The sequence below is a fragment of the Galeopterus variegatus genome, unplaced genomic scaffold, assembly GCF_000696425.1.
Source record: "Galeopterus variegatus unplaced genomic scaffold, G_variegatus-3.0.2 Scaffold7183, whole genome shotgun sequence".
In the NCBI taxonomy this organism is placed as follows: domain Eukaryota; kingdom Metazoa; phylum Chordata; class Mammalia; order Dermoptera; family Cynocephalidae; genus Galeopterus; species Galeopterus variegatus.
The window spans coordinates 15,301-27,657 of NW_007733294.1; the positions used below are offsets into that span (position 1 = coordinate 15,301).

A 12,357-nucleotide genomic window follows, 5' to 3' on the forward strand; every position below is an offset into this window, starting at 1 on the left:
GTGCTGGACCCTTTATTTTAAGTTAAGAGTTTTTAGAAGCATTTCACAGGATGGGAGACTGAGGCTCTGGAGCCTGACTAGTCATGAAGCTAGTGGTTGATAGAGGTGGGATTTGAACCCGGGGAAGCCTGGCTCCAAATTCTCTTTCCACTAAACCATACAAACGGAAGCTAGTGGTTGATAGAGGTGGGATTTGAACCCGGGGAAGCCTGGCTCCAAATTCTTTTTCCACTAAACCATACAAACGGAGCAAGAGATTGTGCTACAGGAATTCAGAGGTGTTTCAGTGAGAGATGGTGCCATATCAGGGAGGACATGAAATATGAAGTGAGCTTTGGTGAAGGGTAGATTTGGTAGAGGGGAAAGACCTCACTAGTGTTGTGGAGAGTACCCTTGCCTATCATGCCAGACCTGAGGTTAAATTCCCTGCCACGGAGGCCCTAAATACTATTTAGTGGACCATGTGGCTTAGAACAACAGAACTGGATCTGGAGGAAGACTGACCTGGTGAGTGCAGAGATTAGTATTATATTTCTTTGTACTCCCAGATATTTAGCATGCTACTATGCTCTGAGTAGGCTTTTAGGAACTAATTGCTACTTAATTTGCTAAATGTAATTTTGCTTTAATTTAAAATCATTTATTTAATGAACAAAAGAGATGTATTCCCTGCTTTCATGAAGTATATAATTCATTGGAAAGACCATATTTATTTCACTTTCCTCTGAAGGTTTGTGGTTCTTTTCTTTTAAAAAATGTATGGGGACAAAAATTTAACTCAGATAAGAATTTGTGTTACAAATAATATAGTGAAAATTTGTAAATGTGAGTTTTATATCTCTCAATGTTATCTATAACAGACCTCATTCTCAAAATTTCTTTAATATATACAACCTAAATATTGCATCCTGGTTTATGCTTGTGTTCTCAAAATGAAAATTTAAATAAAGATAATTGATAGTTTAAAAAAAGAAAAAAGACCGACCTGGTTTCAAGTCCCATATCTATCACTTCCTAGCTGTGTTTCCTTGGGCAAGTCACTCAACCTCTCTGAGCTGAGGCCAGCTCACTCATCTCAAAAATGAGAACAGGGAAAAAAAAATGATAACTAACACTTATATAGTGTAGAGTGCTGGCACAGTTGTAGATATTTTAAGTATTTTTATTTAACCCTAAAACAACCCTATAAGGCAGCTCAGCTATTAATATCCTCTTTTTAACAGATGAGGACACAGGCATTTAACAGCTAAATGTCTAGTTCAAACTCATACAGCTGGAAACCAGCAGAGCTGTAGTCAGTTTTCTTAGCCATTTTGTGCCAGTGTCATAGAGGCTCATGAGATGGTGCCTGACATATCTTTACAGAGAGCACTCAAGTAAGTTTAAAATTGATTTTAAAATTAATTATGAATGAATAACATAGGAGAAGGACTTAGCTTGTCATGTTTCACTCCCAGAAGTTGCAGCATCCCTGAATGTCTGCATATCAGTTGGGATTTAGTGCAGGAAGCAGAAACCACTCCAGGTATTTCAAGCAGAAAGGGATTTAACACTGGGAATTGGGTAATCACAAAATCTCTGGAAAGCGATGGAGGAGTTGAAGTCAGGGAGCTGCTACTTGGATTTTGTCTTCAAGGTCACCCCCCTGCAGTTGGAATCCAGAGGTCAGAAATTGCTGCCATCGCATTCCCCCACCCCCACCCCCATGAAATTGGGGATCGGACAGTTGGGGTCCAGCCACAGTTCACTCCTTTTTGCAGAAAGCTGGTATTTGCCTCCCTTCTGCCTTCCAAAACTTTCACAAATGCAAGTCTTCAGAGAATCTAAATTACATCCAGGATCTTAGCCCCAAGGGATTCTGGTGCATGTCATTTGTAGATGTCCAGCCCCTGAAATACATGCTGTGGAGCACATACAGGGGTGGAAGTGGATGCTGAAAGATGCCAGTGGATTGCAAAAGATAACAGTGGGCAATATCTAGTTTCCTCTGTATGTCAGAGGGGGAAGAGGCTCTGAGCCTTTTCTGCTCAAACTAGAAGTCTGGATAATTCTTTTTCCTGCCTGGGGGGATTTCAATTCCATTCTGAGACCAACAGCAAATCTCCTTCCTGACAGATGGAGCTCTCATTGTTCATCGTTAGCCACGTGGGCATGATCATCTCCCTGGTGTGTCTCGTCTTGGCCATCGCCACCTTCCTGCTGTGTCATTCCATTCGCAACAACAACACCTACATCCACCTGCACCTCTGTGTGTGTCTCTTCTTGGCCAAGATTCTCTTCCTCATCGGTATAGACAAGACGGGCAACCAGGTCTGCATTCCACATGAGGGCAAGATCTTTGACCAGTTCACCTCCTATAACCATTCCAGACCCAATATAAGCTCTCAGGGTTTCCCAAAGGGAGCTCTATTGACTTTTTTTTTTGTAGCTGGCCAGTCCAGGGATAGAACCCTGGACTTTGGTGTTATCAGCACCATGGTCTAACCAACTGAGCTAACTGGCCAGCCCCTACTATTGACATTTTGAATGAGATGATTATTCTTCATGAAGAACTATCTCTGTCACTGTGGGATGCTTACCTTCCCTGAACCCTTGAAAACTAAATGCTGGCAGTGTCCCCTCCCCCCATCATTTGACCAAGGATGGGCAAACTTTTTCTGTAAAGAGTCGGGTAGTAAATATTTTCAGCTTTGCAAACCATATGGTTTCTGTCATAACTACTCGACTCTGCTGTTGTGGCATGACAGCAACCACAGATCACACATACATGGGTGTGGCTGTGTGCCAATAAAACTTTACTTACAGCCAGCACCTCCTCCCGTATTTTCAAACAGTCCCTAAAGAAGGGAGATCAACTGTCAGTTTTCCCAAAACTCTTGCAGTTTCAGCACTGAAAGCCACATGTCCTGGGAAACCTCAGTATTGGGCAAACCAGGACGATGGGGTCTTTCTACCAAGGGATGGAGCCACAGTATGTCTCTATGAATACTGGTGAAATGGACGAATGGGCCAGACGTGGGGAACTCCAATCAAGGTAATCCCTCCCCTTTCCTCTTCCCATCTTCCCCTCCTCCTTATGTGCACGATTCCCCTCTCCAGACGGGCTGCGCCGTCATCGCGGGCGTTCTGCACTACCTTTTCCTCGCCTGTTTCTTCTGGATGCTGGTAGAAGCTGTGATGCTCTTCCTGATGGCCAGGAACCTGATGGTGGTGAATTACTTCAGCTCTCGCAACATCAAGATGCCGTACCTCTGTTTCTATGGCTATGGGCTCCCGGGGCTGGTGGTGGCGATCTCTGCCAGCATGCAGCCACAGGGCTACGGGATGCATGATCGGTGAGTGACAGCCTCCCTCTCCCTGAAGACCCTGCTACTGGGGTTCGTGATGATAATTCCGCAAACAAGAAGAGCTGCAACATTAGCAGTAGCTGTTTGTTTCAGGGACATTGTGTACAACAGCACAGGTGTGCATTGTACAAATCCAGGGGTCACTACTACTTGAGAATCATATTCCAAGGGGAGAATATCTGGTTGGCCTAACCTAATTGCTTTCCTTCTTGTGTGTGTGTGTGTGTGTGTGTGTGTGTGTGTGTGTGTAATTCTTTAGTAAAAGTATTTAGTATACTTCTACTAAAGGAATATTGGGGTGCTGTTATTGCACAAGGCAGAAGGGTTGTTGTGTTAAAGCAGCTAATACACACTAGAGACATGATAGAAAGAGGCAATTCCTTCCTTCCTTCCTTCCTTCCTTCCTTCCTTCCTTCCTTCCTTCCTTCCTTCCTTCCTCCCTCCCTCCCTCCGCCCCTCCCTCCCTCATTTTCTCTCTCCCTTCTTCCCTCCCTTTCTTTTAACAAACAATTGTAAAGTGCCTGGTGCTTGCCAACCTTTTTGCTGGGTGCTGGGTATACAGAAATGAACAAAACACCTAAAGGTCCACGCCGATCACAGTCTAGCAGAAGACAATTTGCAAGTACACAAACTACTGAACAAGATAATTTCTGATACTGATAGCTGCTATTAAAAGAAATGCAGTGAGCTCTGCTAGAGAGTGATAAGGGCTGGAGATAGGATACTTTAGCTAAGGGTAGTCAGGGGTGGCTTCTCAGAAGAGGTGACATTTGAACTGATTTTTTTTTTGCCTTAGTCTTGAAGTTTTATTATAATCCCCTTCCCCTCTATATCCCCTCACTCCCTTAATAACTATAGATTTGTTCTCTCCATTTGATAGATTAACTCTTCCTCTGTTGGTTTGTTGCCTAGATGATCTGTCCAGTACTGAGACAGGTGTGATCGAGTCCTCCCCTATTATTGTAAATTAGATGCTCCTTCTATTCCTCTGGAGTGTGCTTTGTGCAGAGAGAGGATCTCTTCTTTTGGGGGGCTTCCACTGGTGCCTCTCCCTGTGTCAATGCAGTTGAGAGCCTGGCATGCCACCTGTGCAGTGGCTGTGACTGTGCTATAGAGACTAGCCACTTTGGTGGCAGCCGTGACAATTGCGGTGGCTATGGTGGGCTACCCGCGTGGAAATGCTGTTTTGGGTGTGCTCTTAACCTGGTTGCAGCTGGGTTCAGCTTCCCCAGGCTCCAAGCCTCAGGACCCCGGCGGGGCCCCGGGGCGGTTGTGTCAGCTTTTCTAATTGCAGCTGGGTTCGACTTTCCCCGGTTGAGGCTGAGATTTGAATGACAAGGTGAGTACCAGTTGTGAGTTAGGACTTAAGGGAAAATGGATTACAAAGGTTATGAATTAAGAATGATCTTGACCTAAGGCACTCAGTGAACATTTTAGGAAATTTGCCCAGGAGGAAGGTCTGAAAGAGGGTGCACTGTGGTCCAAAGGAAAATGAAATACAGTCCACCCCATTATGAGGATTTTCATCCTAGTCTCACCTGCCGATAGTCTCCTCCATTAATGAATTTGTTGGGTCAGGAGTAAATGTAAGGTCAAGACTCTGAGACAAGCACTGACTCCTCTTTCTCTCCACAGCTGCTGGCTGAATACAGAGATGGGGTTCATCTGGAGTTTCTTGGGGCCAGTGTGTGCAATCATAATGGTAAGAAAATGGCTTGGCAAAGTGTGTTCTGGAGGAGGAGCAGGGAGACTCAAAGGATCAGAAGGTGCCAGTGAAGCACACGGATGAGGAGGTCCCTTGTTCCCCTCAGATGTTTCCTCTTGTGATCTTTGATTCATGAGATTTCCAAGTTAGAGTGCAAACTTTTTTAAAGGTATCNGGCGGTTGTGTCAGCTTTTCTAATTGCAGCTGGGTTCGACTTTCCCCGGTTGAGGCTGAGATTTGAATGACAAGGTGAGTACCAGTTGTGAGTTAGGACTTAAGGGAGAACGGATTACAAAGGTTATGAATTAAGAATGATCTTGACCTAAGGCACTCAGTGAACATTTTAGGAAATTTGCCCAGGAGGAAGGTCTGAAAGAGGGTGCACTGTGGTCCAAAGGAAAATGAAATACAGTCCACCCCATTATGAGGATTTTCATCCTAGTCTCACCTGCCGATAGTCTCCATTAACGAATTTGTTGGGTCAGGAGTAAATGTAAGGTCAAGACTCTGAGACAAGCACTGACTCCTCTTTCTCTCCACAGCTGCTGGCTGAATACAGAGATGGGGTTCATCTGGAGTTTCTTGGGGCCAGTGTGTGCAATCATAATGGTAAGAAAATGGCTTGGCAAAGTGTGTTCTGGAGGAGGAGCAGGGAGACTTGAAGGATCAGAAGGTGCCAGTGAAGCACACGGATGAGGAAGTCCCTTGTTCCCCTAAGATGTTTCCTCTTGTGATCTTTGATTCATGAGATTTCCAAGTTAGAGTGCAATTTTTTTAAAGGTACCATTTTATTTTATTTTATTTTATTTATTATGAATATTCATGAAAGACAAAGCTAGTTGTCACCTCTCATGCCCATGATGTGAGGGCCAGATTCCTACTGGCAGTATACCCATTAGTAGAAATTGCTTTTGTACCCTGTGTCCCCCGCCCAATTATCCCCCAACTTCCCTCCCTTTCCCTCCCAGTTCACTTTGTAGCCCTAGGAATGTTCTCTCCTATGTCAAACTAAAAAGCTTCTGCACAGCAAAGGAAACAATCAACAGAGTGAAAAGACAACCTACAGAGTGGGAGAAAAATTTTGCTAACTATGCATCTGACAAGGGATTAATATCCAGAATATACACAGAGCTCAAGCAATTAAACAGTAAAAAAACCAATTAACCCAATTAAAAAACGGGCAAAGGAGCTGAATAGACATTTTTCAAAGGAAGACATACAAATGGCCAACAGATACATGAAAAAATGCCCAACATCACTAGTCATCAGGGAAATGCAAATTAGAGTGTCATTTCTTTGACTTGTGATTTTTTTTTCATGCCAAACTGCAGACGCCCCTGGAAGGAACCACAGGCTTATCCGTCTTAGTGCTTCAGTAGGAATGGGTCTATCAATCTTTCCTAGGCACAGATGTTGAATGGGAGAAAAGGTAAAAAGAAATTTAGGGCAATGGAGGAATGGTAGAGGAAGGAGAGAGACAAGAGAGAGAAATGGTGGACAGAGGCACCTGGGGGTATTAAACAGCATCTCTGCAGGGAAGCCTGGGGATATTAAACAGCATCTCTGCCTCCTTGCTTCTAATCCAGACTCTACAGTCCTGCCAGATGTCATTTCTTCTGACTCTCATTCATGGTGGCATGTTTCCTTGTGTCATTTGCAACTTTTAATTGTGAGCTCATCTTATGTATGTATGTGTGTGTGTGTATATATTTTTTATTGTATTTTGCTGTTAATTTTATTGTGGCATAGAACTAAGCTTAACTTGTCTGGAAGAACCCAATGAAGTCTTAACTTAATATGATTTAGTAATTTATTTTTTTAATATCTAACATTTATTGAACATGTACCAAATGACAGTCACTGAATTAAAGATACGATTATGTACACAATCTTTTAAAAAACTTTTTATTGATTATACATATTCATGGGGCACCGAGCTGACTGTCAGCACCTGTGCCCTAGATGTGATGATCAGATCAATACTATCAGCATGCCCACCACCTCAAATTGCAATTATTCCCTGTGTCCCCCACCTAACCTCTCCCCGATCCCCTCCCCCTATTTCCCTCACCTCCCCAGCAACCTTAGTTCTGTTCTCTCCCTCTGCAAGTCCAAAACAAGTCCAATTACACCACTGTGGTCTTTCTTTCCTTTCTTGTTTCTCTCTTAGCTCCCCCTTATGAATGAGAACATGCAGTATTTTTCCCTTCATGCCTGGCTAATTTCACCTAAAAAATTTTTCTCCAGGCTCATCCATGTTGCTGCAAATGGCAGAATTTTATTCTTTTTTATGGCTGATCAGTATTCCTTTGTATATATACACACCACATTTTCCTTATCCAGTTGTCCATCAGTGAACATTTAGGTTGGTTCCAACTCTTGACTATTGTAAACAGAGCTGCGACGAAACTTGGAGTGTGGGTATCCCTACGGCATGATGATTTGCATTCCTTTGGATATATACTCAGAAGTGGGATTGCTAGATTGTGAGATAGATCTATCTGTAGTTGTTTGTGAGCTCATATTATGTTGATCTACATCTCGGGAATGCTTGAGGTTGTGTTCTTCCAGAGAGGTTTTGCTTTGATGTCTATCAGGTTTGGGAGCAGAGGGCAGGCATTAGTTTCCTAGGGTTGCCATAACAAAGTACCAATACTGGGTGGCTTTGAGCAACAGAAATTTATTGCCTTGCAGTTCTGGAGCCTTGAGGTCTGAAATCGAGGTACCGGCAGGGCCACGCATCCTCTGACAGCACTGGAGAGGGATCTGCTCCAGCTTTTCTCCAGTTTCTGGCAGCCACTGTCATTCCTTGGCTTGTACATAGACATCTCCCCCCTGTGCATGTCTGTCTCTTTGTCTAAATTTCCCCTTTTTATAAGGACACCAGTCATATTGGATTAGGACCCACTCTAAAGACCTCTTAACTTGATTACTTCTGTGAAGACCCTACCTCCTAATAAGGTCACATACTGAGGTCCTGGGAATTAGAGCTTCAGGGTATCTTTTTCTTTTCTCAGAAACACAATTCAATCCATAACAGGTGTCAAAGTCAAATAAAAATATACAGACCAATCTCTAAAAAGAACGTTTTATTTGGGAAAATAGAATCGCAATTCAGGGCATATACACAGACCAGGGAGGTCTCCCGTATGTCCAAAGAACAAAAAAAAAAGGGGGGGGGTTGGGAGTTTTATTAGAAAGAGAGACACTGTGTATTGTTTTGAAAGAAAGCTAACTGGCACAGGTGAAGTTTGGGGGGTTGGCTGGCTCTGATTAGTGAGTGACGGTGGTAAGTGAAACTAAACTTGGAATCATGGCAGGGTGTTTTAGCAGCTTCTAGGTCAAGCTGGTCTTAGGGTAACAGCAAGCTGTTTCAGCAGCTGGGCTTGTAGAAATTCTTCTTGGAGCTGGTGCTATGCATCCTGAATGCTTCTGGCCACCCCATCTGCCCAAGGTCCCTCGACTCTAATTAGTTTGGGTATAAGAATAACTCAATTTGTATAACCAACGTTCACACAAGGCCTTACCAACCTGAAACAACTTTAAATGCATTTCTCATCTCAGAGCTTCCTAGACTATGAAGGCCATGAAAATTTGAATTCCCAGCCCATGGTGGTCAGAGCTGTGGTTCCTTTCTCTCCTCTCCCCTTCCCTCCTGCTCCCCTCCTGTCTTCCATCCCTCCCCACTCTTATTTTCTTTTCTCTTTCTTCACTAAGATTCAGAGCCTACAAAGAAAAGTTACCTTGTTTTCTCTGTTTCCCAAAATCCCTTTTCCTAGTTCACCCGTTTCAGTGGGGGTGTGGTTCTAACTTTATTTGGTGGTCTCTCCACCTTATGTGGAATCAAGGGCTCGCCCCTTGTCCCCATGAATGAACATTAAATCCTCATGGCTTTCAATTCCTGGTTTCAGCTGGAGCAGCTACAGTGTTCTGGTTTCATAATTACTCTTCGTTTATGTCCTCTGGGGGTTTCTTTTATTTTCTTGCAAACTTAGTTTTACTTTTAAAAGGATGTCAAATTTTGTCTAGCATGTTCAGGGTTTTGCAGTGAGAAGGTTTTTCAGAGTGATGTTCCTAAAACCCAAAATTGACCCTGATATTGCTCTGCTTGAAACCCATTGCGGTTTCTGCATTTCCCTCAAGGGGATGCCTACCCCTTGAGCCTGACGCCTAAGATTCTTTACTAACTGTCCCTGCCCAGTTTCGCTTGGGTCCCTTTCTGCTCCTTTTCTGCATGTTCAGTCCTCTGGCTGTACCAGTGAACTTCCTGCTCCCTCAAAATGCAGCGCTCTCCCCTCCAGACCTCCCTCACGGGTGAGACAGTGGTGAACAAACCATGCATGTGAGGTAGTAAAACTCCCAACACTGGCCAGCGCTCAATAAATACTAGATGGAACAATCATGGGGATTATGATAATAATGATGATGACCATAATAATGGAATGTTTATCCTGCCCATTCCCAAATCTTCAAGGACATTGGGCTTCCTAGAAGTTTCACTCATTTGGAAATAACAGTTCCCCTAGGGCAATGATTCTCAATGGGGACAGTTTAGCCCTTCAGGGGACACTTGGCAAAATATGGAGACATTTTTGGTCGTCACAACTAGGAGGGCTGTTGCTATTAGCATGCAGTGTGGGTAGAGGCCGGGGATGGCACTCAACATGCTACTATGCACTGGATAGAACCAAGCCCCTCCCCCCCAAAATGACCCAACCCTACGTGTCAATATGGCAAGGTGGAGAAACGTGCATTTGGAGTATGTGTACTCCAGGGTGAGATGCTTTTGAGGGAGGGCCTTAGAAGAGTATAAACACTTCACTCAAGGTCACAGTCTGTGTCCTAACTTACCAGATGCATCCTTTGGAAATGAACCACCCCCATGAGAACAAGCAAGGGGTATTTATTCAGAGATTGCTGGAGTATAGCAATAAGGGAGTCAGCAGCCATCACTTGTGTTGGGTGTAAACTCAAGAGCAGGCAGAGGAGTGGGAAAGATTTACAGTGGAATAAAAGGGAAGGCTTCAGGTACGCCCTGACGGGAGGCTGTTGGCTTGGGAAAGATGTAGGCAGCTAACTAGAAGCAGGGTATCCTATGTGATTGGTTAAGGGTGCATGTTGGCTATCTTATGTTGGTCCTAAGTTTGTTATGGGGACAGAAATTAGGGAAGCTGTCAGTTATTAATCAAGACCTGGTCATCTCGGGCTGATTGCTGCAGGGTTATTGTTCAGCTTCTTGGAGTGGTTGTTGCAGATTGTGGGTCAGAGTTCTGTTTTTATAGATGATCTGGCCATTGTCCATTTGTGTGTCCAGTCTCTCAGTACCTTCTGCTTGACTTTGTAGATCAACTCGATCCTCCTAAGTTGGACGTTGTGGATCCTGAGGCAGAGGCTTTGCAGCGTCAATGCCGAAGTCTCGAAGCTCAAAAACACCAGGTGCAGCCCTCTCTCCTTTCCTCTTCTCTTTTAGTTTTCCTTCCTTTTTTCCTACAAAAGTTCATGGAACACCTTCTGTATGCTGGGTCCTGTGCCCAGGACAGGTGACAAGGCCTGTTTAGAATCGCACAGAGCCTAGATTGGAGACTCAGACTCCAGCTCCACCCCTGACTAGCTGTGTGGACCTTAGGCAAGTTACACAACCTCACTGAAACTAAATTTTCTCATCTGTAGAATTGACATATTAATTCTGCTCACTTCATGTGGCTTATGAAGCATTTAGCACAGTTACTAAAAGCTGTTTCATATATTGCTACTATTAATACATTTCTAATTTTCCTCTGTTCATCCTTACATGAGCATATTTTCAAGAAACAGATCTTACTAATATATTTTCATAAATTTTTCTCTTATAGTATTACGAGTATTTTCTCACTTAATTAGAAATTGTTCTATATATATATTTGCATAGCATTTCAATGTACAACTTATTTAAATCATGCATTATTCATGGATAACTGTTGGTGTGTGTGTGGTTTGGTTTTTCTTTTCTTTTATTTGCTCTTATAAATGATACTGTCTTAAATAACCTTCCACATCATGGTTACTTAATTACAACACTAAGTGTGAAAATGCCTGAATCAAAGGGTATGTTGGATTGTTATATGCTTTTAGTATATATTGAAATTGGTTTCCAGAAAATTTTTTGCCAGTTCTGAGAGTGGTGGTTTATCTGCAGCACTGCCAAGACTGGGGTTTTCTGTTGTTTTTTGTTTTGTTTTGTTTTGCTGATTTAATAGGTAAAACACACTGTATCATTATTTTAGTTACACATATTACTTTATATTAGAGATTACTTTTTCATATTCTTATAAATTATTTGTGTTTATTAATATCTTCATTCAATTGCTATTTATTTAAAAAACCTACTACAACCAGACATTGTCTAGGTTTTATTGTCAGTAACCTGATCATATTCTTTGCTTGTTTTCTTGTCAGTATCCAATACCTCATCCATCTTAAATATTTTTAAAGTTAATACAAAAGTTAAAACAAAATTTTAATATAAATAAAATTTATATATGGCAAAAATTTAAGCAGTAAATTTCATGTAAAATGAAATTCACCATTTTAACCATTTAAAGTGTACAATCTAGTGGCTTTTAGTACATTAACAACACTGGGCATTGTACCACTATCTAGTTCCAGGACATTTTCATCATCCTGAAAAGAATTTCCATACCCTTAGTGTTCCTTTCTCTCCTCTTTCACCCCGGGGCTACAGATGTGCCCCACCAGACACAACCATGATCACTCAAATTAAGCCTCCTTCCAGAAAATCCTATGCCTTTACATCCACCTACTTTATATATATATATGGCCTTTATTGTGTTGAGGTATATTCCTTCCATACCTAATTTGTTGAGAGTTTTTATTATGATGGGATGTTGAATTTTATCAAATGCATCTTTTGCATGTATTGAAATGATCATATGGTTTTTATCCTTGATTCTGTTAATGTGATGTATCAAGTTTATTGATTCGGGTATGTTGATTTACATTACGTTCCTCTTTGCATCCTTGTGTGAATCCAGCTTGATCATAGTGAATGATCTTTTTTTTTTTTAGACAGTCAAAAGCGGGTTTCAGATCCCAACATGAGACCTGCCCTCTTGTGGTCATTCTCACAACTAATTTGTTTGTTTGTTTATTTATTTATTTATTTATTTATTTACTATCTATCTATCTATTTATCTATCTAGTTATTTATTTATTTAATTTTACTTTATTTTATCAATATACCATACGGTTGATTTTTGTGGACCATTACCAAAACCTTCCTCGCCCTCCCTCTACCCGCTTCCTCCC

The 12,357-nt window shown here is 42.2% G+C and overlaps 1 protein-coding gene across 1 annotated transcript in view; it reads left to right on the top strand.

Annotated features, from left to right (window-relative positions):
• EMR1 (egf-like module containing, mucin-like, hormone receptor-like 1) overlaps positions 1-12,357 on the top strand; it is a gene marked incomplete at its 5' end in the record, with an annotated part of 34,121 nt that overhangs the window by 11,583 nt on the left and 10,181 nt on the right. The window contains 4 exons of the mRNA XM_008591687.1: positions 2,116-2,310; positions 3,100-3,335; positions 4,983-5,049; positions 10,397-10,488. Coding sequence (XP_008589909.1) covers positions 2,116-2,310; positions 3,100-3,335; positions 4,983-5,049; positions 10,397-10,488 — 590 coding nt within the window. The remainder of the gene's footprint in view (positions 1-2,115; positions 2,311-3,099; positions 3,336-4,982; positions 5,050-10,396; positions 10,489-12,357) is intronic.